The sequence below is a fragment of the Drosophila teissieri genome, chromosome 3R (genome assembly GCF_016746235.2).
Source record: "Drosophila teissieri strain GT53w chromosome 3R, Prin_Dtei_1.1, whole genome shotgun sequence".
In the NCBI taxonomy this organism is placed as follows: Eukaryota; Metazoa; Arthropoda; class Insecta; order Diptera; family Drosophilidae; genus Drosophila; species Drosophila teissieri.
In genome coordinates, this window is record NC_053032.1 from 15,304,756 (window position 1) to 15,330,328 (window position 25,573).

Consider the following 25,573-nt stretch of genomic DNA (forward strand, 5'->3'; position numbering starts at 1 on the left):
AGCACTCTGTAAATCTGCAAGAGAGCGAAAGCTACGTGCAGGGCATTGGCAGTATCGAAAAGCTCAACTTAAAGCTTGGACTACCCCACGATCAATCGATTTGGCATAGGCGCCTGCGGAAGCTTTCGCTCGACTTGAGTGGGATTCACTTCCTCCAGGACATTCCTCCATATGAACACAATGGTTTTCGTTTCGTTTTTATTGATTTATTTATTTATGTTTTATTTTGACTCTATAATTGCGTTTGCTTTGGTAATTTTGATTTACAACAATTCTCATAAATTTATGCAAGTGTTTCGCTCAACACTCTAACTTAACAATTAATTTAATGTTGTTTTAGATTCGGGAATTCCGTTTGTTTGCAGCTCAATGAAATCTCTTACTAATGTCAAATACATAACAAAGCTGATTTGATCTTAGCGGGTAAGTACAATAGGCAACAAAAAAATAAATGTAAAATAAGCGACAAAATATTGCGAAAATAATACCAAATACAAATGAGCAACTAGGCAACTGAGCAAATAACAACTTGGTAGGTAAGTACAACAAGTAATTCAACAGGTTGGCTTTCTCTAATTTGATTGTTTTTGTTTTTGTTTTTCTCTACATATACATATACATACACAAACGCACACATATCCATATACACATAATTGTATACATTGTTAAATGCATTATATTGAAAATTGATCTGTTCATTTCATATACATATATTCATATATTTGATGGCTCCAAACAGTAAAACTCCTTGTATGTCCTGTGCATGTCCACACACAAACAGACAATATATACAAATCCATAATTGACCGATACTTAGAGACTGATCTGTTGTAAATACGTTTTAGGGTAGACTAAGGATTAATTGACTACAATTACTAGAGATTACAAATGGTCGCTTAAATCTGCCATTCTCATTTCTCTGGAAGATTGAGCTGCTCCTCTGCTTATTCATCTCGTATTTGGAAAACATTTATTAATAGACAACAAGAAGACGACGACGACGAGATTATGCATACGTTGAGATATTGACAAGACATATTGACAACATTATAATTTGTTTTTTTGTTCTTCTTCAAATTTTTGTTTGTGTGAACTTTAATTCGTTTGTAGTTGAATTGGAAATTCCGTAATGAAAGCATTCTGTATTTACTGGGTAATTTCAAAAATGTTCCTTTTATTATTCTTCCTAGGGAGGTTCAAAAAGCTTCTGGCGCACTTTCATACAAACAAAATACTTCCATTTGAATTAAAATTATAAAATAATAATATAAATATAAATATGCCGTATTAAAATAAATCTGTAAACTCCCATTGCAAACCCTCCCTAAGATTGGGTCAAATTTATAACCTTCGATGGGAACCGAAGAACTTAAGCTACTTCGAGTGTTTTTGGTAACATTCTGGGTGTTCTGTTCTCTGTTCTGTTTTCAGTACTTAGATTATGACATAAGCTACAAGCCATTGTTAGTTAATTGTTAAGATACATACTCACTACGTGCTACGCAAACAAGGTCCTGCCTGACATGTGACATTCTCTAGCGAATTGGCATTACTCTTGGACATTCATCGAATCGTTACCATACATTTCAGGTGGCTTCAGGCGGTGGATATGTCGGGTGGCGTGGCAGGTTGGGGGTTAAGTGGGGGGCAGAGAGGCAGCAACTGCGTTGGCTACGCTGACTTCTAATCGGCATACTTTGGACCAGCCAAAATACTTTGTTCCTCGGGGGCTGAGCAGGCTAGGATTGGCAATGGCGGTCATTACACCTGCTTGGCGGCACTGGCATTGGCATTGGCATTGGAGCCACCCTGGTTATCTGTCTTCTGACGCACAGCGGTTTCGGGCAGGAAGAGCACCACAACGCCGCCAAAGATGCTCCAGGCGGTGAGCAGGGTCATCAAGAGGTGGCCCTCGATCTTGTTCTGAAAGATAGGCATTTAGGGTTAAGGGTAATCCTATGTCTCTGAAAGAGGGAAACTCACCAGGAGCGATAGGTAAGGGGTGAGGATCAGGGCCAAACCGGCGGCCACATTGCAGGCACCCACGCCCACATTGCGTATGGGCGTGGGATAGAGTTCCGCCGTGTACACCGGCATGATGGTATTGCCAGCACTGATGGTGAACTTGCCCATCATCAGGAATGTGATCTTCAGCCAGAGCAGATCCGCATGCCCCTCGGTGATCGCCGCACAGCAGCAGGCGACGCCGGCACAGATCAAAGTGGCGCAAAAGAGCCACTTCTTGCCCACTTTGGTGATGATGTACATGGCCACGGCGATGGCGGGTATTTCGACTAGGCCAGCTAGCGCCTGCGGAACATATAGATAAAACATAGTATTCAGGAGGGGATGTGGACGAGCAGGGCAAGTGGACAAGATGTCGGCTGGGCGCATTAAATCAGAGCGGCATCAAAGGTGCGCCCGGCGCTGTCAAAATAAATTATGCAATAAATTAGCTGAAAACATCGCTGTCACGCCCATTGTCGAACGCTGGACAGTGCTGAGCAGTTGGTTAGGAGAAGTCAGGAAAAATCGGACAACAATGCCGATCATTAAAATGGTACCAAAGTACATGTGTGCATCAAGTAAGGAGATTGTTTAAGGTGGTTTGGATTTTAGCTAATAATTCTGATTTTGTATGAAACCCTAATTTACATTAAAATCAAAATGTGTATGCATAGCTACGAGTATTATATAATTTATTTAAATAGTTTTACCTGTACGGAAATTTTTAGACATGACGAGTGCGAACTTAACATCTTTAGCGCACTTATTCCATTAGCTATTAGTTCCTCACAAAGAAAACAAACAAACAAACAAAAAAACAGACAAGCATGGATTTCTGACTACATTAGACGCTTTAGCGCTTTAAAACAATCAAATCCCGAACAAATGCCAAACATGCCGAGCATTTTGTACACTCAAGGCCCGCCAGCACTGTGCTCAACATTCTGCTGGCCATCTGCCAGGTGGAGGGGCTAAGATGGCTGCGAGTGGAGCTGCGGCCGCGGCAGGATTTATCTACTATATGGTGGGTGAATGGGGGGTGTGGGGGGTGTGGGCCAGTAACATCATAATTCGATTGCAAGCACATTTTCACGCCGTCCAGCCGAAGAACACTTGACATCGAACAGACAATCTTTAGTCAGCGTCTGATGGAATTGCTGACAAATCCAATTAGGGCGCCATCAGTTGGTGGACCTCTTGGCCATGGCTAAATGCCTGATTGCTCCTATATGTTGACAAGATTTCGGATGATGATTCCCAGGCCGTCGCCGATGATTTGCCTAAGTGGATTTCCCTGCGCCCAAGCTGCGTATACTTAACAGCACAACTGGAAAACAGCCGAAAACTCACCGAATTCAAGTAGACATTGCCGCCAAAGGAGCTCATGTTGAGAATAATGCCGTAGTAGACCAGATTCATGGTGAACCAGATGCAGAAGAAGCAGATGGAGATGCGGCGCAGGTAACTGGAGCGGAACAGGTAGGTAACGTCCTGCGTACTGCTCTCCTGCGTCGGCGGCGTCAGCTGATAATCGGCGGGTAGCTGGCGACCATTGAACTTGGCGGCCGCCTCAATGATTCGACGCACTTCGTCAATTCGACCCTTGACCAGCAGCCAGCGCGGCGATTCCGGCACCACAAACCTAAAGTACACAAGCACCCAAAATTAATCAAAGAAAATTTGGCGCACGAAACATGTGCGGCGTCAAATATGCCACTCTGTTTATAGTGGGCACCCACCACCCACGCGCTGTTTTCTTATTTATTCACATGTGTTTACATGTGATCTATAGTATATACACATCTGTCTTCGTGTCATACATTATGCTGTTAGTGTTTACCTGTCCAAAGCGATCAAAGACTTACCAAAGAAAGCACAGGAAGATCCCCGGAATGCCGATGCACAGCTGTAGGCGTTGATAGTCCTGGGTCAGATAGGCCAGGCCCGAGATGATCATGTACGAGATTGGCAGTGGAAACAGGTTGTACATTCCGGCGATGGTTCTCCACTTGCCATCCACATACTCAATGGCTAGGATCAGACCGGAGTAGGTGACCGATACCGACACCAAGCCAAGCAGAGCGCGAAGTGTGAGATAGAGCTCAAAGGAGCTGCAGATATAGAGCCAGAGACCTGAAGGAAAAATACATCAAATAAGATTTTCTGATAATGTGTAAAGTAGTTTGCGAAGTGGTCAAAGAAGAGAGATTATCACGTATGCGAACACGTAAGCCAAGTCAGTGCCTAAAATTCAATTCTGCAGGTAGGAATGAATGTCAAGTTTTTATTAAAGATTTTACACATAGTAAATGAAAGTTAGGGTGGTAATAAGTTTAAGAGTTAATTAACGCTTTAAGGAATTTCCTAGTAATCCACAGCAGCCTCGCAATCAAAAGCAATTCCGCACACGTGCCCACCCTCGATGCCAGTCCCTCATTAGTAATGTCCTTTCGAATGCAAATTTCAATTATACATTGTGAGAGATTTAATCAACAAGGACAACAAGGCTGCCAAGAGCCAGGCAGCCACAACTGCAGCAACGACCACCTCCACCTGACAGCCAGGCCCCACAAAACCCGCAGAGAGCCACTCGATGTGCTCGTGCTGACCCCCCGACATGGCCAAGTTCACAGTCAACGGAGGAGGACATCGTCAGGGCCAATGTCGGTGTGACTTCCGTATATTCAGGGGTATCCACGAGGTGGGCTGAGGTGGCCATAGTGGCCATAGTGGCCATAGTGTGCATGTGTGCGTGTGTGAGGAGGGGGGTACTAAAATGGCCTTTATGCCCCGAGAGACACTCACCGAATATGGTCTGCAGCACGGCCGATATGAAGAGCATTGTCTTGCGGCCGAACTTGTCCGATAAATAGCCGGAGATAATGCCACCTGTTGCCACGCCCAGCAGGAAGAACATCTCGGCCACGTTCTTTAGGTGTTCCTTCTCGCACACCAGATCCCACTGCGATGTCCAGGTGTTCCCGACATTGTCGTTCGTCTCGTACTCCCATTTCTCGCAGGCCACCAACTTCTTGTCCATCTCCGGCGGAGCCTAAATCAATAGCGATATATATTAGCTAAGGTTTGGATCCTGAATCATTGTTGGTTAGAGTCTTACCTTCCAGTCTGCTGGCAGCGTGGTTTCATTGCTCACTTGACTCCAATCGATGCCCTCCCATCGCCGGCAGTTGTCGACGGAGCCACTCAAGTTCCGCCAGGTGGCCACTGGCATCTGCTGGAATTGCGCTGGGCGCTGGCACCAGAAGTCCTTGTTGGCCGCCTGGTAGATGGACGAGGATATGTGGAAGGTGTTGGGCACCTGGAAGAGCGACAGCAGCACCGTCATCAGCAACTGCCACTTGCCGTAGTGGCCCATCAGGTCGCCGATCACGTCGGTCTCGTCCTCATCGTCCGCCGGATCCAGTCCGCTCACCGCCGCTGCCGGCGACTGAGGCGTCGCTGTCTGCTGTTTGGGCGGGATGGTGGGGCTGGTGGTGGGGGATGGTTTGGCGGAGTCGTGCATGATGCACAAAGGAACTGAAGTGAGAAAAGCGACAATGAATCATCAAAGAAATACCTCTAATAAGCTATATTTAAAGAGTCCTTAGAGTACAGGCAACCCTTAATTATTTTGAGGTTAACAAGTTCATTTAACCTTCAAAATATATATCACGATTATAGTTTGTTTGGTAAGGAAATGAATGAAATCATAGGAACTAGTTACTAATGCTTTATTTCTATATCAACAGTTGATAAATAACTGGCAAAGATGCAGATTGACTTAAGGGAACATGCAAATAATCGACTTCTGCGGGCAGGGGAATTAATTTTATTGCCCGTGTCAGGAGCACACAAAGGAGCAATTAGTTAAGTGGTCAGTGACTGGCCATAAACCAACTCGGAGTCGGAGTCGGAGGCCAAAGCCTCTCAGAAACAGTCCGAATGCAGTCAAGTCAAGCGGCTCTATTTCATTTATTAGGACAAGCCCCCGCTTCCATCTGCCCCCTTGAAGGGTTCTGATGCCCAAGTCCGAGTCCGGTCATTGGTCAACCTGCGTTCGATGGAATTCAATCACGTTGGAGGCGATTAACTACAGCAGCCGGAGACCAGCAAAGGCAAAAGTTGGTGCTGAGCACCGAGAATGGCGAACTGAACTGAACTGAACTGAACCGAACCGAGCTAGCACTACAAAGTAAAAGAATAATAGCCAAGATTTAATGTAATTGCGTCGGGGTGGACGGAGGTAGGAGGTAGGAGGAGTATGAGGCGGATGAGGCGGAGTAGGTTGCTCCTGCCACGTTCGTGTCCTTTGCTCAGTTTGCTAGTTGAACTTCTACCCCATCCATTCCGCTCCCGTTCGCATCCTGCCTCCGCTTTGCTCTGTTTGCGTTTTCTTTTGTGGCCACTGACCAGTGGGGCTTTTGTAGCGCATTGGCTTTGTCTGGGATTTGCCCAGAATGGGTCCATATATACCAGATATGGCTGAATTGAGCCCGCGGCCCAAGTAGCCGAAGGTATCAATGCCCGAAAGTAGGCAGCAGGCTGGCAAACTTTTCGTCTTGAATTAGCCGACTTAAATGTTTAATTCCGTTCAGTTGATTTATCTGCGGGGTATTAGTAAGCCAAATTAAGCAAGCACGCAGCGAAAACGATTTTGTTTGAAAGGATTTGGAATTATTCAATAAGTTCGTAGTGGACTTACTCCACGATGTGTCACTAGGTAGGATTTTCTTAACCCAGTTTAGGAGTCCACAGTAAGTGAGTAACGGCTATCTAATAGTCCAGCAACTCTTGTTTCTTATTAAATCTAAAGTATTAAAGTGTCCCTAAATTAAACACAAGTGTATCGTTGTCTTTAAAACTATGTGCAATATCAAATCTCTCCTTTCACATGACTTGTCAAGAGCGTGGATATCACTATGTGTCCCCATGAATCAAGTTCTCGCACATATCAATCAACGGAGCCAACATTTATGGCACAATTCCCGGGAGCCGTTAGTTAAATTTGCAAATGCCCAGGCGCCGGGGGGCGTGTCCAAACCCCCGGAAGAGATATTCCATTTAGGAGGGGACTTAGCATATGTGGCCTGTGGCCAGTGGCTGCCACACCGCATCACAGTGGCTGAGGCAGCAGCAGCAGCAGCAGAAGCTGCAGCAGTGGTTGTGGCAGTAAAACTCACGCCATACGCCGCACGTGATAAGCAGTTGAGCGCACATTTTCACGCACTTGTAAACAGGAATAAGCGAAGCGTGTCCGCGAAAAGCCGCGGGCTGGAGCGACCACCCGCCCACTCCATCCTATGTCGCCGTTGCCTGGCAGGATAATTAATTATCAATTTTATGGGCCACCCCTCCCCCTCCTGGCCAGCTGCAGCTTGCAGTTTGCAGTTGGCTCGAGCTTTTGGCCAGCGGAGTTACTGGGCGGCTGCTGTCGCAGATGCAAGTGCCACTGCCACTGCCACTGCCACTGCCACTGCCACTGCCACTGGTGTCCGCCGAAGGTCGTCGCGACGTCGCCATGTCGTGTGTGTGATGTGGGCACAACGGCTCAATTTCAATGCTATAAACTACGTCGTCGTCGCCGTCGCCGTTTACCTTCAACTCGCGGCGCACATGGCGTATGTGCAATATCATGGCACGCTGAAAATAACGCTAATTGCATTCAGCAGCTGTTGTCGCTCTGGTCACACCCCAGTTGTCCATTCGGGCCCCTATTCCTGCCCAGCTTCCCATTCGCTAGAAATTCGCTAGTATGACAAATCGACGGGTTCCTGGTTTGGGGAATTAATCAATTTAATAAACTAATTGGAAGCTGTCGAAGATGGATTAGTCCTATAATTCGTCCCTGCGGAGGCTTTAATTGAAAATAATTGGCGCGCGGATTTAATTGGCTCAACAAGATAATTCGGAAAGTAAGTTAGATAATGTACATATATATTTCATTATCCAATAATAAAGTAAAACATTTTATAGAAGCTAACTTTCTAAAAGTGATGGCTTGTTCTAATGTGCACATTAATATTAATTGGATTTATTCATACATTCCAGCGATATATGAATGTTCCACTCAATCAATTGCCTAGCTTACCGACAGCTAGCCGCAAAGTAAAAAACTGGTTCAAATCGCCCTTTCCTATTTTGTATGCATATCAGAGCCCATTGTACTGCCAAAGATAGTACTTTATAGACAGTTTCACACCCCATGCAAATCAAACAGCAATGGCCCATGTCCAATTGCTAATTGCGATTACATTGCAGCCATAAATAACAAATTATAATGCCATGCAAGATCATAAAAGTGCATGCACATCCCGTTCCCACTGGCGATGTCCACATATCTGCAGGTTCCCAGGGAGCTGGAAAAGATCTGGAGGCGGATGCGTCTGGGCGCGATCTCTTGACACGCTCCACCAGCGCCAGGGCGCCTCAATTGAACACGATCCACACAAGCTCCTCTAATAATGATTTGTTTCAATTGAAAAGTCAATGCCAGAGCTCTCTCCCACTGGCCATTAATAATTCGCTTAGCTTTCGTTCGCGGTTAATTAAAAATAGCGACGAAATACGGCGCTAAAGACAATTGACAACGGGTGATAGAGAGTGTGCGTCTTTCTTGCTACTCATATTTGCATAAAAATGCGAGAAATAACTACCGCTGGCTGTAAAGTATTAATGAATAATAAATTTAATTAGCTGAAAGTGTGTGTGCGAGCGGAGTTTCCCTAGCAATTATGGCGTTTTGTATTTCACACAGATAATGAACACTGTTTTTGGTATTTCCCTCTATAAATTATAAAGATTAAATTAAGTTTTAATGTACATGTTTCGGTATATGTTGTTAAAGATATAATAATATGGTCAATAATCAATGTTTATTTGAATTCCTGTAGATTTAACATTAGAATTCTTCCAATACTTTAGCCTGTACCTTACATTTAGCTAACTGATCCCCGTCCATCGTTTTTAAGGCAGTTTAAGTAGCACAATGACAAATTGGGGGGGCTTCCCCAGGCAATTACGACTAGCCGAGTGTAGATAATCAGGAATGCGAAAGAATCTCATAAGCGTCATAGTCACAAAAGCCGAAATGTGCTAAATATTTCTAATACAAAGGCAAGCGTTTAGCTCTGGGGAGCGAGGAGGTGGGGTGGGGCGGCTTTTGGGTGGGTGGCTGCTGCTGGCAGGAGAGGCAGACAAATTGCCGCTGTAATTAGCCGTCATGCATATAAAAGTGCATTCACTTTCATGCCATGGTAGAAAAGAGAATTGAGAGTGCCGAGGGGCGGGATGAAATGGGTTGGGATGGTATGGGATGGTATGGGTTGGGTTAGCTTGGTGATGATGATGATAATGATGACGCCTGCATCTGCATTTGTGCAAGCATGGCTCGGTGACGTTGTCAGCTAATTTGCACATTTATAGGATTTGATTTGTTTATTATGCATTCACCGCCGCAGGGGGCGGGGGGAGGTACGTGATGGCGAGCGAGTGCTGCCAAGTGGGTAATAGTAATCTTCAGACACTTGCACGCAGCAACGAGCTGCGCTTCCGTTTCTCCGACAAGTGCCCTCAGTGCGGATGAGCGATGACGATGGCGGCTGGTGGCTAGGGGTTTGCAGGAGCGGGACGACATCCCGCCGGATGACGGCCCGTCATGGTATGGCATTGGCCAGCCTCACTTCATCACTTGTCAGACTTATTGCAGCTGTATGACAGCCGCTTTCGGATAAGTAACAGCAGCGCTGCTCCACGGGGCGTATGCGCAACGTCTAACGAATTGCATTTAATTCTGCCGGCTTCTGGCTTCTGGCTGCTGACTACTGCCTGTGGCGATAGTAAATAATGGCAATTCAAATTCGATTTACGCCCGCACAACGCACCATTTTCAGTATAAACAATTCAACTTTAACTTTCTATATCGCCGATTTGCGCACGAACGTGCCCGAAACTACCGATAATTGTTCGATCTTCTGATGGGTGAAATTTACGACCTCACGCCTTGCCATTAACACAATCGATTTTGGCACTGGGTAAACAAATTCAAAAACGAATCCATAAACAACACGAATCCGATCCGGCCGCTTGAGCCAGAAAACTAATACGACTAATTCCGAAGTAAATCAGGCAATAAGTGAATGAATTTACTCCAAAACCTTGCGTTTTACGGCCATTTTTCCGGAGAAAAACAAATGCAAAGAAAATATACGAATCGACTTCAAATAGGCTGCTTCTCCGTCCAAAGAAAACTTTGGCCGTCATTAAAACTAAATTTCAGGCATCATAAATTTTTAGGAAAACAAGTCTACCGAATTATTCATTTCATTTTCGGTGCTAACAGATTTTAGATGCTTTTTCGTTAACATGTGTAAAACATTGTTTGAATATCAAATTCTTTTTTATACCATTTAATTATCGTTCCTCACTGTACGACGTATAATTTGAAAACATTTGGTAACTGACTCTCGAACTGAGAAGCACTAAAAACATTTACCTTATTTTTGGCAAATAAAGTCCTGGCTATAAAAAAGAGCATATGTCAGCCATTTTCATATGAATGCGATAACACATTGGCAACTTTATAGGCCCGGCCAAAGCCACAAAGCCCTTGAACACATTTGATTGCCACAAATTGAAGGCAGCTTGACAATTTTGTGTGATCGGATTTCGTAAAATGGCACATTTTCGCAAATTTTCAAATGCCGAAATCATTACAATGAAGTGTGCTCCCCTTCGCACAAGCCCACTCACGAACAAGGATCAAATCAATTCGAATCAATTGAAAAGGCAGCCACAAAGTATTTGAAAGTTTTTATGAGGTGGGCGTTTTGTTTCCACATCTGTGCGTGCATGTGTGCCTGTTTGTCGATATATTATGCAAATTTTAGCTACCTTTGGGTGGCTCATGGCTTATGGCTCATGGCTCATGGCTCCACCCCGCCTACATCACTCACTCACAAATAAATTCATCTCCAAACCGTTCATCTGCGGATATCTTTTATTTAGCAAGAATTGCGAGTGGGGCAGCATTTGGGGAGGTGGAGGTGGGTTGGTGGAAACATTGCAATATGGCAATTCCGTTTTGTACTCGTTCACTTTGGAAGGGTCCTTACTGGCTTCCTTCCGCTTGCCGCCTACCGTGCAGCTGCTGCTGGGATGTCCTGCCCAGTTCAGCTCAGTTCAGTTCAGTTTGGCTTGGCTTGGTTTGGTTGGTTCGGTTCGGTTCAGTTGAGTCCGGCCCTGGCTGCATTTTGCTGTAAACAAAGTCAGAGATGCGATGCACAGGATACAACCGGACTCGCAGCCGGAATCGGTCCAGTGTTGTAGTGCACTACAAAGGAATATAGGTCATCCAGCCATGGGCGAAATTGAGCTAACAAAAGGTATGTGGGTACTCCATTTAAAAGTCACATGCTGTCCGTCAATAATGTTCACTAGTTAAACAAATATATTATATTCTGGTAGAAAATTGTTTCCAAGAAAGCTTTTTAGCTCTTTAGCGGGAAAACTCATTCTACCGAGAAATACTCAAGTGGTCAAACATTTAACCACTGTCAATCAAAGCTATACTTTCGCATAGGGTATTTCCCATTTCGTTGGCCAGTCTTTTTTCGGATTCATATTTGGTATCTGTTTAGCTACACTCTTAATGTAAATCCGTATGGATGTCTAAGTGAGCGCCCGCTGCTGATCCATTGTTGTCAACATGAATTCACAATTCTATTTCCATTTGGACTTGTCGGTCGTTGGTGATGGTGATGGCTATAGGACCCTGCCCGTGCTCCGCGACTCGTGTCTTGTTAATCGAATAGCAAATCGTTTGGCAATTTCAAATTTTGCCAGCTAAGCAGTCATCTGCCGCCCCAACCCCGCTCCCCACCATCAACCCCGCCCCCGTACTGTGGGGTCGCGCGCCTTTTTGATTAGAATTTCCATTTCAAAGTGCGCACTGATTTGCTACTTTCATGCGCTTCCAATCAGTGGCAAGTCGAGAGTCAAAGCATCCGCCATTAGCATAATCTTACGGCAAGGAGTGGGTGGGCCAGGCGCCAGGTGATTGCCTGCTATGTTTGCTTGCCTGCCCCCCTTGACCTCCGCCCCTGCCCATTGTCAGGACTCCCATGCCCATTGGAATATGCTTGTGAGCTACTCAATATGTTCAATGCTGGGTTATGTGTCTCGTGGCTCAGCCTTGTGGAGTTTCCTATTTCATTTTCATGAGCACTTTTTGCTTCTTAGCCTTTTGCCTTGAGTAACCTTAAATTCTCGAAGGAAAATCGTATTTTAAAATGGTTCAGTACATAAAACAATATTTTTTTAAGAATGTATGACTATTTTACTAAGGCGATAACACATTCTATGGAATCATAAAAGTTGCCATTGTACATGCTAGTCGATATGAGCTGGCCACTTTTAAAGACTATTTCCGTTTATGTCATTTATGGTTACTACTAAGGGGGAAATCCTCGAGGCAAATTCGGATCCTTGGAGTGGGATGAGCAAATTCTACCCGAGGGCCTTAAGCTGGCTTCAACAATCTGTCAGGATAAAGTCATTGTCGTTGTCATTGTTGTTATCCTGCTGTTGTTCTTGTCGATGTTGTTGTTGCAAGAGCCAAACAAATAGACTCGGGCGGCGAAGAAAAAAAACAAAGTCACAGAGGCAGAGCAAGAAGGCAAGGAAAAAAGGCGCACAAATAAACAAAGGAGAGCAAAGCAAACGTCGCTGGCGGCACGTCCGCGAGCAAGGATGCCAGGACATACTGGTACGAGTATATTCACACATCCCCCGTTGCCAACGTCGCCAGGCAGCCTGTGTGCGTAATGAGCTTACCTTATGGAGAGACAAAACAAGTTGCTGCGGGTGTTGCTGCTGTGCTGCTGCTGCTGTTGCTGCTGTTGCTGCTGTTGCTGGTGTGGCAGGTTCGGGCGCAGCCAATCCTGCAGCACGCGTCCTGCTGCACAATTGGCAGGGCTGATGGCGACTTCCTAGCGCGTTTCCTGTGGCTGCCTCTTTTTGTTTTGATGGTGTGTGTCTGTCTGTCTTGGCGCGGAAATCCGTCGCACGCTCGTCGTTTTATATTATTTTTTTGTTGTTTTTTGTTCACTTTTGGAATAAATTTACGGCTAGAGGCGCACTAAACGGAAGCTGACACATAAAATGCTGTCTGATTTTACGAGCGTCTACGGTCCTACGTTCTCTGCGGAATATGCGAATATACACGTGGTCAGGTGGGGGTGCACAGCATTTGCTTCGCTACTTGTTCGATGCATTTCGGTGATTACTCATACGCAGCGTGGTACGGGCATGGAAATTGATTCGCGCGCGCGTTTTCCGCCCGCTGAAGCAAGAGCAATTTGCAATTTGGACAACCGTAAATAAGTGGCGGCGAGCAGCGGCACTCTAGTAAATAATAACGCGAAATTATAATAACAATAATAGGTTGATATTATGAAATTTTTAAGCGGTGGTGTGTGGGCTGCCGCTGCCCGCTCGCATTATTTATGGGTTGTCCAAACATTGTCTGGCGGAATTGTCTTTGGGCGGAATCATGAATCTATGTGTTAGCACATCTCAACGGAACTCAGTATATATAGCATGATTGTTGCCACTCGCATTTGTTGCTGTTGCTGTTGCCGTCGCTCTTGTTTTATTTATTTAATTTTATACTATGCGCACTCACGCACCCACACCACGGATATCGGGATCTCGGAATCCCAGAATCTCAGAATTTCAGAAACACAGAATCTCAGAGTTTTTGATTTTCGGACCTCGTACCGCACTCGTACCGCTGTTCTTTTGGCTGCTGGCGGCAGCAACAACGCTTCCTGCTCTTGATTCGCACTATTTCCTAGGCGCTGATGCTGAAAATGCGATTCGACTGGCGACGGCAAAGGGCGGCTGTTGCGACTGTTGCGGCGTTCAAGTTCATCACACAACGACTGACCAAGAGCAACTGAGCGCTCGTCTCCAAAGCGAAGAACTTTTATAACCTTCCCCCCAGCGCCGCCCCCCGCCCAGCCTCTCCCTCGCCACCGCCCCCACTGAACTGCGACGTCGGCAGCGGCGTCAGCAGATTCGTTGCTCGGATGCTGCCGCTTGGACCATTCTTTGCCAGCCGACGACGCCGTTGTTCCCTCGTGCGATTTGTTGTTGCTTCTGCTTCTGCCTCTGCCGCTGCACCTGATGCGCGTTCTCTTCGGGCGCTCTCTTAAGCTCTCTTCGTTTCTCGATTCGGATTCGCGTGGCGCGCAAAACTGTTGCTGTTGTTATTTAATCGCCGGCACCGCTTCACTCGGCATTACTGCCATACACTACGCCCCACGGGGACTCCCCGGAATATCGAAGCTCAAGGAAAAGGTACAAAATGTCACTTACAAACCGATTCGAATCGCCACTTCATAATTTAGAAATTTATTTTAAGATATTTAGTACTTCTTACTGCCAAACAGTGCAACAATTAAGTAAATATGAATTCATAGTTTAAATATTTTCCCTTTTAAATATAATGCTGTTTCTTTAGAATGAAATAGTATCCTTCAATACAATAAAACAAATAGGTATGTCGAAGTTCGTTTCTCCACGATCCGAATTTCTTGACTCCAACCCACAAACTATCGACCAAAATAAGAGTGTTCAGTTTTCGACATCAACAAAGCGTTTTCGCTCCTCCTCTTGCACTTCCGCCTGAGGTGTAATGATATAAATCAATTGATGAAGGAGGAATGACTGTAGTTATATCCGATGTGTAAAGTGCAGTTTGACCGACAGCAGAACAGCGGACGGAGGCGGAGATCGACGGCAAATCGGCGGAGCGTGCCGAAAGATCGCCCGCCAACCGGCGATCAGCGGGTGTTTGGGCCTAATGTATCTATCCGTCAGCGGTCGAGACCAATTTGCCAGATAGATCACATCAAATATGATTCTGACAATTTGTTGACACTTCTGTATTTGTGTAGTTTGTGGGGCATTTGTTTTGTTTCTCGTATTTATTTTGGGGTAGATAGCTGACGATTATTGTTTAATGGCAATTTTCAATGCCTGGTTGTTCTGGGCGTTATAATTATAATGACAGAGATCTCCCCATCATGCATATCTCTGCCTCGCTTTTCGGCAATGGGCGAATAATTGTTGATGTTATTCGGCCACTGAGTGTGCTGGTTTGCGATTGATTTATGACTGCGGGGTCTGGGGGTGCGCGCTTGTTTATTGTTATTTTGTCTCATTACGCGAAAATTTGTTATTTATTTGCTTAGAATAGTACGAACGGAGACAAAGTTGCAAAGGCATTCCCACATTCGTCAAAGACAACAAACAAGAATCTTTGTGCGGCGGCTAAATTGTTGCTAATTGAATGCCGTAAATGGTGTTAATTGTGAAGTCAAGCCTGAAGACTAAATTACTATTGCGATATCTCTCAACTGTTAACTTTATTAAATATTCTCAAAGCGTTATCAGCTTAAAAGTGGAAAATATTTGTTTTCTGTAAGATAGGTAAGTCAATACTCTGATTAACCATGTGATTCATTTTAAATACAATTCGACGTAAATGAAATCATGATTCATTCATCCTGTTGATTTCGGAAACGCCCTCATTCTTTTCAATGTTTAAAGAAAATATAATTAATTTCTCATCGCTGTCGTAGATTGTCAATTGGGAATTTTGAGTGATTAGACTCGTTAAAAATAGGTCACAAATATATGAAGTGCTCATAGAAAAAGTAGTTTATGATGATCGATTGTATGTTGATTTAATAACGTTTATTTGGTAAAGCACTTCAAATAAATGGATACAAAAATATGAATGATATTATTTAGCTCTATCTATATTTAAGTGCAAAATTAGAGCTCCCGCGAGTTGAAGGTTATAATAAATGAAATGGCATTCTTTGTTTTAAAATGTTTTATCAGTTGTAATACTTTTGTATTATCTTTCCATTCCGAAGATTCCACCCTTATTAAACATTGATTCGCAGCTCAAAAAAGCAGGGGAAATTATCGCATGCGATTTTTCGACTTGCCTGCGAGAAAAAGTACTTCCTAATCAATTTAAAACGCTGAGACAATAAAAATAACTATTATTTGCTGTTGTTTTGGTTTGGTTTATTGCTTTTCTAGCGGGGTAAATGGAATGCAAATTGTGCTGGATTTATTTATAATTTCCCAACGACAGAAATAATTAGCTATTGAGTGGGAAATCAAACAACACCGAGCTTTTATCAATGAACCAAACTGAAATGGGGTGGGGTGTTTTAATATAGGAACAGCAATAAGGGAGGGGCTCGACTTGGTTTGGCTGACAGCCGTATCGGTTTCAATTTCAGTCGAGAGTTTTGTTTGCTTTGATTTATACTAATATTCTAATTGGATTGGCGCTACACGTTTTCCATAAATTAAGTGGCATACAAATAATTCGCATTCACATTCGATCGGTGGGGATTACAAAGCAAAGTACGCAGTATGGCAGTACTGTAGCACCCAAAAACCCCTGCATGCCCCTGCCCCCTACAAAAACTCCTTCTATATTGCAACGTGCAAGTGTCACTGATTTATGGCCAAGTGCGAGTAAATGTGTGTGAGTGTGCTGTGCCAGTTAGCTTGTTTTGACCAAGTTAACTGGTTTAATGGCCCAATGGGGAGCAGTGGTGGCAGTAGTGGCAGTAGTGGCATACTCACTTGTCCCGCTCCTGCTCCGTTGACTCCGCTCCTGCGGCGCCAGCAGCGGCAGCTCCAGCTCCATCGACGGGCTGTCGTGGGTTAAGCTCTTGCGTTTGGCCATCGTACTTGGCCGTCGTTTTGTTTGTACTTCTTATATTGCCTTTTGATTAATGATCATATACTAATTAGCGAGATACGCGAATTGGCAAGGCCAGTTTTGATTTCGAATTCTATTTCTAGTTCTGGTTCGGTTTCTGCACACTCGATTTACGACTTGGCGCCTTCTTCCCGCTCTTATCACGCTCGTGCGACGCTTATCAAACCGGCATTGGCTGGGTTCCGCTGGGGACTGTGTGGACTGACTGACCGACCAGCTGGGCACTGGGGCTAGGGCGCTCGGAATAGGAGCTATTCACTCCGTTGCCCCACATAAATCACGTTCCAATTAACCGAAATTGGCCAGACGTGTTGGCATTCGGTGGCATTCGGTGGCATTACTACTGTCCAGTAGTTCCACAACAACGGCTCAATGGGATCCCCGATAAAACTCGGGATGATCCAGGCACTACGGCGGGATTGGTACTGCTCTTGGCGCGACGTGTGAACTGAACGGCGAACGGGGGCTAACTGACCGACCAACCGACTACTGGCTGGCTGGCTGGCTGGTCAGCAAAGCCCCCAGAGTCTGAAGCGATTGGCGTCGCCTTCGGCTGGGGCTACCGAAATTCACGATTCAGCGGCAACATTCCGCCGCAGAAGAGGGTACTGTATGATTTCTCATATGCTTGCAGCACGCCAGAACGAAAGCTGGCTAAATGCCTGGGCTATTAACACCCCATCAGAAATTCTTTAAAAAATCGTTTCACTTACTGTGGCCTATGCATGTGCCGACCATAACTGTTAGCTTAAGCGGCATTTCCTTCTTACCCATTCAAAAGCCAAGCGAAACTCCCCTTTATTCGACTTTAAAGCTCCCCCAAAATATTATAAAATGTGTACAAACATGGGAGCAAATTATCATTCAAATGATATAAAATTAAACCAACTAAAAAAAATGTTAGGAATTCTTATTTTAAGTTGCAAAGGCAATACAGCTTTTTTATTTTCCTTATTTAATTAGTTAGGGTATTTCAACCTCGCCTGGTCCCCGAATGCATTTCGGTTTTCTTGTGTGTACTTTTTTTTGCACGGCTTGTTTGTTTTGGTTTTGTTTTACAATTCACCGCAAAAAGAACAGCAGCAAGTTCGTTTATTTGGGGGTTCATTAAAATGTATTTACACGTTCATTGATTACTAGTTTCGAACCGAAAGCTCGCATGTTTGCTCATTGAGAAGTGATGTGAAGTGCGCGGGCGACAGCTGAATGCCATATGCCATCCCCGCCTGAATCTGTAAGCCCCATTGAATCCGGTCACCAATATTTTTCTGTGATTTCAGGTAGTCTTGATGGCTCCGACGTGACAAGATATGCAAGTTTCAAAGAAGTGCCCTGAAGTTTGCCAAAACCGAGGTCAGTTTAAATCACCTTAAGCGTAGATATTTTGTGATATACTTTACTGGAATTATGGTACTTTAAATAAGTATTCATTGGCGTAATCTTATTTGTTTAGCAAAGGAAATATAAAGAACCCAAATTTAAACTTTTGTATTTGCACGCCAGGATGTCACCGAGTACTCGCACATTAAGTCCCAGCAATAAATCCTGTATGAAAAGCTCAAACGAAAAACCAGGAAGACAATTTTCCAACCAATTTTCCATTTCAAGCTCCCACGAGAAGCTTTCCGCGTTTCAAGCTGAAACTCACCTCAGCCTCTATGGCGCCAAGAATGTTTGCTTTTCCCAGGATACTTTGGCACGGCGAATCGAAGCGCATGGCTTCGAATGGCAAGGACTTAGCACGCATTAAACAACATCAAAATAAACAAACAATTTCGCAGACAATTGCTCCGAGGCAGTTTGAAGCAGCCGCAACGAATTGCGGTCGAGGAGCGGAGGGAAATGCGGAGTGGGGTGGGATTATCCTTGCGGAAGAGTGCGCGGTGCTTGGGTGGTGTGCCACCACAGAGATTCACAAACTGGATTGGCTCTGGTTTGGATGCCAGGCGCTAATCGATATGTACCAGACAAGGGTCCTGCGTCCTGCGTCCTGCGGCCTGCGTCCTGTCAGCAACTTCAACGGGGATGGCCTGCGGTTGATGGGTGCGTTTGCAACTCCTTGACACCATCAATCTGTTTTCTTTATTGGGCCAGTGTGTGAGAACCATTTGATTCAATTATGCCGACTGACTGATCTCAGATAATCTTTTGGTTACTCGCAAAAAAAAACTCAGTCAGCAGATTTTAAGTTAAGATATTACTAGCATCGATTAGGATTGAACTTTGATTTAAACTTTGATTGAGACATTGAGAACAACGTCAGCAGTGCATGCAGATACAAAACTAATTTAGTTTTAATCTATTTGATTTTGTGAAGCACAACGTTTTAGAGATTAGTTTCACATTATTATTTTAAGAACTTTTTGAAAGATAGTTATGGCTCTAAGCTCTGAGTCCAGTCTGAACGAAAAAGTAAAAATGCAAGAGCATTATTACTATATTTCCACAACCTTCCCACTCAAATGGCCTTAACCCCAACTTATGCTTATAACCCTCAGTTAAATTGGCCAGTTCGTGCAGCTTAATACTCTTATATGCAAATCAAATGGGTTTAGGATATTCATTCTATTTATTTTTGGTTTTCCCACAGTTTGTGATTTACACTTCCTTGGGTGCACTCGTTTGAAATGCGATAATTTAATTGTGGTGCGATGACAAGTCCACCTCAGTGGGCTTTGGTTAGGGTTAGGGTTAGGGTTAGGATTAGGGGAAGTACCGGTTTGAGGGGCGGCTTTCCTGCGGCAATTGCAAAAGTTAAATTAACAATCGTGTTTACATTGGTTGGTAACAAGATTTCACTTAAGAATGTCGGCTTTGTTCGCGGCACCACATTCATATCTGCAGCTCAATCGGTCTGAACTCGGATTCTGCACAGGATTCGGGCACTTACCCTCCATCAAAGATGATTACTGTCATCAGAGCCCGGAGTTCTGGGTGCGCGGGGTGTGCGAAGTGTGCGAAGTGTGCGCCGACGCGTGCGACAAGCAAATTTGTCTGGTAATGAAAAGGTTTGCGCATCCGCATCCCTGACATATTGCCGGTCCTGTTCTTTTGTTCTGCGGATCGGACTGCTCGGGATTTTCGCGCCTCGGGTTAGGGCACGTGACCAGGTCGGCCGGCTGGGCGGGGTTTCTCCACTTTGACGTGGCTGACGTAGCTAATTTGCGAGCAAACCAAAACATCAAATAAACATAATTCAATTTCCACAATTGCCCCGTGACGATTGCTGTCAAGGCCTGCGGCTTCGAGTGGTGCCAGATCCCGATCCTGATCCTGATCCTGTTTCTTGTTCTGGTTAGGGTAAATGGGCCGTGAAATGTAGAGACCAGCTATCTGCCTTAGATCTAATTGCTGTGACTCTGCTTTGTCCTCGTCCCGTGGGAATCAAACTTTGGTCGAGTCAAATCAACAGGTCCATGGGCCCCTATATTGTACTCCGATTACTGGCAGATTTCATGGCAAGCTCTTTCCGCAAATGGTTGCAAGAACTGACATCGGTGGGGGAAAGATTTCATGGCAAGCTCTTTCCGCAAATGGTTGCAAGAACTGGCATCGGTGGGGGAAACAGCACGGCTATCTGGGGTAGGAGTAGACAGCTCCCCCGACTCCGGAAAGCTCCTCTTGGCCTCCCCCAACAGCAAAGTGGTGGACTCAAACATGGCGACTTCCTGCTGTGCGAAATATAATGGCAGACTGTCAGAAACAGGTGAAGGATGCACAAAGCGATGGAGCTGGATGTTAAAGGGGAGTGGCTGAAATGGTATGATGTGGGTTAATGAGACCTACGGATGTCCTACAATCAACGCACCCATTTTGCGCATTTACGAACTGTATAAGTGGATCGTAATACATAATTATAGTGATATAAAATCACAATTAAAATTGCGAACAAATTTATTTGTTCATTTTGCTTAAAATATGTTATATATATCAACATTTTAATAAGGATGGTTTATATTACACGTCTGTGAACCGATATAAGAGTCCTTTGTTCATATTTCCAAGTAGCCGGGCAAATCAACTACCATAATTAACTCGAAATCCGGATCTACGCCCAGCAATTGAAGTGCAGCTAGAGGCGAATATGCCCAACGAATTTCCCACAGCATCCGTTCCATTTGCAGGGCAAACACCCTGTACTTGCCAAGCTCCGCCCATCTAGTAGAGGCCGCACGGTAACTGGCTGCAAGGACGTTTAGGGGTGGAAATGTCCTGGCCGGAGTTGTGGCATTTCCAATTGGATCTGCGGCAGTATAAAAGGCTCGCAATTCCCGGGAGATGGACTCACTAAGATTTTAAACTTATTGGACAGCGGAAGTGCGTAGAAGTGTCGAAAGAACTAATAGTCGTTCTATATTTAAATTGGAAATAAAATTGCTCAGTGAGAAAATAATACATTTTATAAGAAAATGTCGCGAAATCAATTGCCGGATTCATCGTCTTCGCCACCAATTAGGTACGGAGGTTCTTCAGAATATTTACAAAATACATACTCATATTATTCAGTGATTGCAATTCAATCCTTGATACATTTTCAACTGTTCTTCTGTGCTTATGCAATCTTTATTTAACCAAATAACTGAACTAAAGGAATTACTTATTTTTGCAAATTTATTTAAAGAAATAAGTGATATGAAATACATATTATTAATATTCGTATATATGCGCACAAGTGGAGTCACGCCCATTACCTGAACTGAAATTCGTCAGTGCCGTCGGTATCTCGGCTTGATTAAATAAACGGATACCAAATTAATGCCTGTAGATTTGCAATACTTTTTTGTATCATTAAATATTAAATTATTACAAAATTATATAGTTTTTCCATAAGTAATATTATGTTTTTCCCCCACAGCCATTTACCCTTCCACAATTTCGACGACGATTTGATCAACGATTTGCCCTCCTGCATTTATGCGGGTCAGCATCAAGGTGGGGGCGCCACCGGTGGAGGTGCTGGATCAGGAGGTAGCGGTGGCAGTTCTGGGCTGAGACTAAGCTCGAACAACCTGCGTCACATCCAGCAGCATTATATGCAACACAGCGGAGGTAAGAGGGAGAATACACATATTAAAAGAACCCTTGAATATCTATTTAAAATCCTTCAGAAAATCTCCTTGACTCCTCCACCAATCCGATGGGGGTGCACAATTCCGGGGGAGGAGCACCCCTAATGTGCAACAGTCCCAGTGCCAGCAGCAGTGGAGGAGGGTGCGGCAACGCAGGATCTGCTACTCCTGGCGGTGCAGGTGGTCCCAATCCCGGTTACGGATCCGTGGGAGCTGCGACGGCATCCAACTACAAAATGCAGCGACAAGCGGCCAATGTGCGGGAAAGGAAACGCATCCAGAGGTCCGCCCCAACTGGGTACACCAAATGGTCTTTTCCATTTTACAACTTGCTAACCCACTATCTACAAACCAGAAGTTGAAACTAACAAGCGTTCCTTTATTTTTTTTGGATTTCTTGCGCTTTGCAGTAGCATCAATTCGGCTTTCGATGAGTTGCGGGTCCATGTACCCACTTTTCCGTACGAGAAACGCCTGAGCAAGATCGACACCCTGCGGCTGGCCATCGCCTACATATCTCTGCTCCGTGAGGTATTACAGACCGACTACGATCCACTTACCTATGTGGAGAAGTGTCTTCGCGGGGAGATTAAAGCGGATAGGGCTAATTGGAATACGAGTGGTGAGTTCAGATACTTGTCCGAATATCTATGGTCGCTAAACTGTTCGCTTCGCAGATCTCACAGCTCGACTGTCGTGGATCAACTGGGAGAACCTCGGTGTCCATCCGGGTAGGCGAACTCTGCTTACCTCGTTGGCTCTATCCTCGGAACCCATGTGCGGAGCTCATTGCGGAATGCCATAGATTGAACCAAGAAATTTGAGGCTTAGCCTATCAACTGCTGAAAGCACTTTCCACTTAAGCTCCTAATCTTCCCAAGAGATTACAAAGTCTTCCCTTTAGCTTTCCCCAATAACCCAATTTAGTTTAAGGCTGTACATATTTCTTCAGTTACTAACAGTTAGCAATAGTATTTTATTTGAAAAGCACCTCGGCTGCACGAAATACAAGACCCATGTGCCATTAAAGGCCAGTACTGTAATGGCTCGCGGGATAATGCATTCACAAATCAATTCCACAAATTATATTTCAGGATAAATCTTTTGTAAATAGTATTGAGTATTGGGCAACCGATTCGACAAACCGACAAACCGGTTGCGGCTAACAGACGTTTTACAGTTAGTCAACTATGTAACAACTTTAAAAGCATTTATATATATAAAAGTAAATACATGTTTCATCTAGACGTAGACATTAACATAGCTTCCTATCAAAGTACATATACTCGAAAATAAATACTTCTTTGATCAACAAGATAACTTAGAACACGAACTGTTTGTTGTTGGGCGAAACGAGGGCTAAATGCGCTGCCGATGGTTGGGCATGTGTATATATGTACTTGCTCTATTTGGACTACATGCGGAAGATATCAACTAGAAACTTTTGGCTACTACTCCTACGGCATAGGTACGTATGTAAATATGCGTTTAAACTAATCTGTTCAATTCTGTTCCATTTTTAATTTCGCTTTGGTAACTCGATCAGAATTCGTTGGCTAATACTCAAATTGTGTTGGCCTTGGCTACTAACGGGCTACAGTGGTAATACAAATGCGCGCACATATAGGTATAGGTACTAATTAGAAACGATTACATAATGCACACTCACATAATGAACATAAACACAATGACACGGTTGAACTACGCTCCTAATAATTGAATTTTCGATTGCTTCTCCAATTTGTTTTTGGTTTTGTTGCTGTTGTTTGATCAATTGGTCATAGAGCCCTTCCCACACTGGCTCCTTAGGCCGGATTAAGCACGGCCACCTTGCGTAGGCTCTCCAGCTCGCTTCTCTTCAAACGCAGACTAAACATGGCCTCAACAAAGCCATGACAGTCCGTCACAATGTTGTCCTGGATCATGGTGTCCCGGAATAAGTTGGCCAGGGCAGCAATGTCATCGCAGCCCAAAATGGCGTTCTTGTGAGTGACAAACATGGCTAGTGCGGCACGAAAAACGATCTTGTAGCCCTCAGCAAAGACGCAGTCCCAAATACGCAGCACAGTCTCCACGGGCAGCACCTCGGCAAAGATGCAGATGAACCATTTGCTGGCGATCACCGGATAGGGCAGGCCTACAATAAAATAAGTTAGCAACCGATTATGGGATTAGTTCATTAGCGTAAATCGTACCCAAGTTATCCACATGCCGGTTTACAGCGGGAATTCGCCGGATGACCAATTCCCGAAACACAGCCAGATCCCTCAGCAGATTGGCCATGTTATGCGAATGATACTGCGGCACGATGTTTTCAACGATATGCTTGAGCAGCCAGAAGGACTTCTCCTCATCGTCGGTGACGATCAGCAGCAGGCCGGCTATGTAGTTGAGACCTTGGCAGTAACCCACGTCCCGATTGTGATGGGCGTAGGCGATGAGAATGTTGTACAGCCGCTGCTTCTTCGTATCGAAGTGAATATTGTCGGGGAAGGTACGAGGTAGATCGATTGATATGGAATCGCTGATTTCTTTGTCGAAGGGCTCGGTGCGCAGTAGGTTGCGAAAGAGATCAGGCGCACGACGCTGGGCGGCGGCGGCGCCTGATATCTTCATCCAGACGTCGGGACGGTACGGACCGGGAATGCCCTTCCGAATGTACCGCTTCAGCTTGGCATCCACCTGGGTGAGATCGGTGTTTTGCTGCAGTATGGCCTCCCATTTCATGCGGCGTCGCGTTAACGTTTTCAGGTAACCATCCATGAACTTTGAGTAGTTGTTATAGTCGAAGTGGTCGCCACGCTTGAAGCCATATTCGTCCACATCGCTAACCACGTGCGGTTCGAATGGGTAAAGATATGCGTAAGTGATAATTACAGCTGTGTATATCACCGACTGCTCACCTGAACTTTGAACTGGGGGTAGCTTCCATATGAACTATTGACTAGAGCTTCTATTGCTGCTCACAGTGGAGAAATGTGGATTTTTTCGTCGTTAGCCACGATTTCCTGTCAGCCGCTCGTGGCTCGTGGCATGGCCCCAAAAAAAGATTTCGTATTCAACGCACGTTGTGCGGTTACGTCGCTGCCTGTGCCTGTGCCTCTGCCGCTTCTGCTGCAACTGCAACGGTTTGAACCTGTTTCAAAAGTCAATAAATATTGCCTTTAACTGGGGGCCCTTCATTTATTTATAAGCCCATTTGGCCTTGGGCGGCACCACCTCCGCCTACCTCTGCCTACGCCTCGTCCTTGAGCGATGGGTGGCCTTTTGTGCGCGCCCACTCGACGGTGTTGCTGCCTCTGCTGCTAAACTGATAACATTAACGGACCGACGGCCGATTTGGGTGGGCGGCCAACGGACAGGTGACAAGGGAGTGGGCGTGGGCGAGTGGTTTGGCTCCGCTTAACGCGCGCTTGCAGGTGGTCGATGGCAGTTTATCTAAGAGTAGTGATTTCATTGAAGATTGCTGGTCCGCTTATCAGTGGGCTTAAGTTTGCTTATTTTTGTTTTTACTGGCGAATAAAATTCGCGTCTTGCTAAGAGTGGCCAGAGGTAGGAACTGGAAAAACGTAACATCGGCGAACTAGTTCCTTTATAGCATGTTTCTGATGCGATATATCGAACTGCTTTGCCATCTATCGCTCAAAATAGTTTCAATATAGAAAATAATTTGTGATGGAGTTTA

General features: G+C 44.9%; 3 protein-coding genes across 5 annotated transcripts; 1 reads left to right on the plus strand and 2 right to left on the minus strand.

The window, feature by feature from the left end:
- Window positions 1–184: 184 nt before the first annotated feature.
- LOC122619262 (organic cation transporter protein) lies at window positions 185–17,302 on the minus strand. Its single transcript, XM_043796077.1, has 7 exons — window positions 16,681–17,302; window positions 5,126–5,544; window positions 4,813–5,059; window positions 3,873–4,140; window positions 3,358–3,649; window positions 1,984–2,310; window positions 185–1,923 (listed from the first exon to the last, which is right to left on the minus strand). Exons 1-7 carry the CDS (start codon window positions 16,781–16,783, stop codon window positions 1,762–1,764), a joined length of 1,818 nt encoding a protein of 605 aa, XP_043652012.1. The 5' UTR covers window positions 16,784–17,302; the 3' UTR covers window positions 185–1,761.
- Window positions 17,303–21,228: 3,926 nt separating this feature from the next.
- LOC122620056 (class E basic helix-loop-helix protein 22) lies at window positions 21,229–22,842 on the plus strand. Of its 2 annotated transcripts, none has more exons than XM_043797331.1 (5): window positions 21,229–21,275; window positions 21,675–21,868; window positions 21,928–22,198; window positions 22,299–22,510; window positions 22,566–22,842. In XM_043797331.1, exons 1-5 carry the CDS (start codon window positions 21,229–21,231, stop codon window positions 22,691–22,693), a joined length of 852 nt encoding a protein of 283 aa, XP_043653266.1. In that variant the 3' UTR covers window positions 22,694–22,842. The 2 variants fall into 2 exon arrangements, with proteins under 2 accessions (XP_043653266.1, XP_043653267.1); XM_043797332.1 differs by having other exon boundaries at window positions 21,928–22,186.
- A 116-nt stretch (window positions 22,843–22,958) lies between these two features.
- LOC122620054 (growth hormone-regulated TBC protein 1) lies at window positions 22,959–25,441 on the minus strand. Of its 2 annotated transcripts, none has more exons than XM_043797330.1 (4): window positions 25,118–25,441; window positions 24,792–25,008; window positions 24,084–24,715; window positions 22,959–24,025 (listed from the first exon to the last, which is right to left on the minus strand). In XM_043797330.1, exons 2-4 carry the CDS (start codon window positions 24,818–24,820, stop codon window positions 23,694–23,696), a joined length of 993 nt encoding a protein of 330 aa, XP_043653265.1. In that variant the 5' UTR covers window positions 24,821–25,008; window positions 25,118–25,441; the 3' UTR covers window positions 22,959–23,693. The 2 variants fall into 2 exon arrangements, with proteins under 2 accessions (XP_043653265.1, XP_043653264.1); XM_043797329.1 differs by having other exon boundaries at window positions 24,792–25,024.
- Window positions 25,442–25,573: the final 132 nt, after the last annotated feature.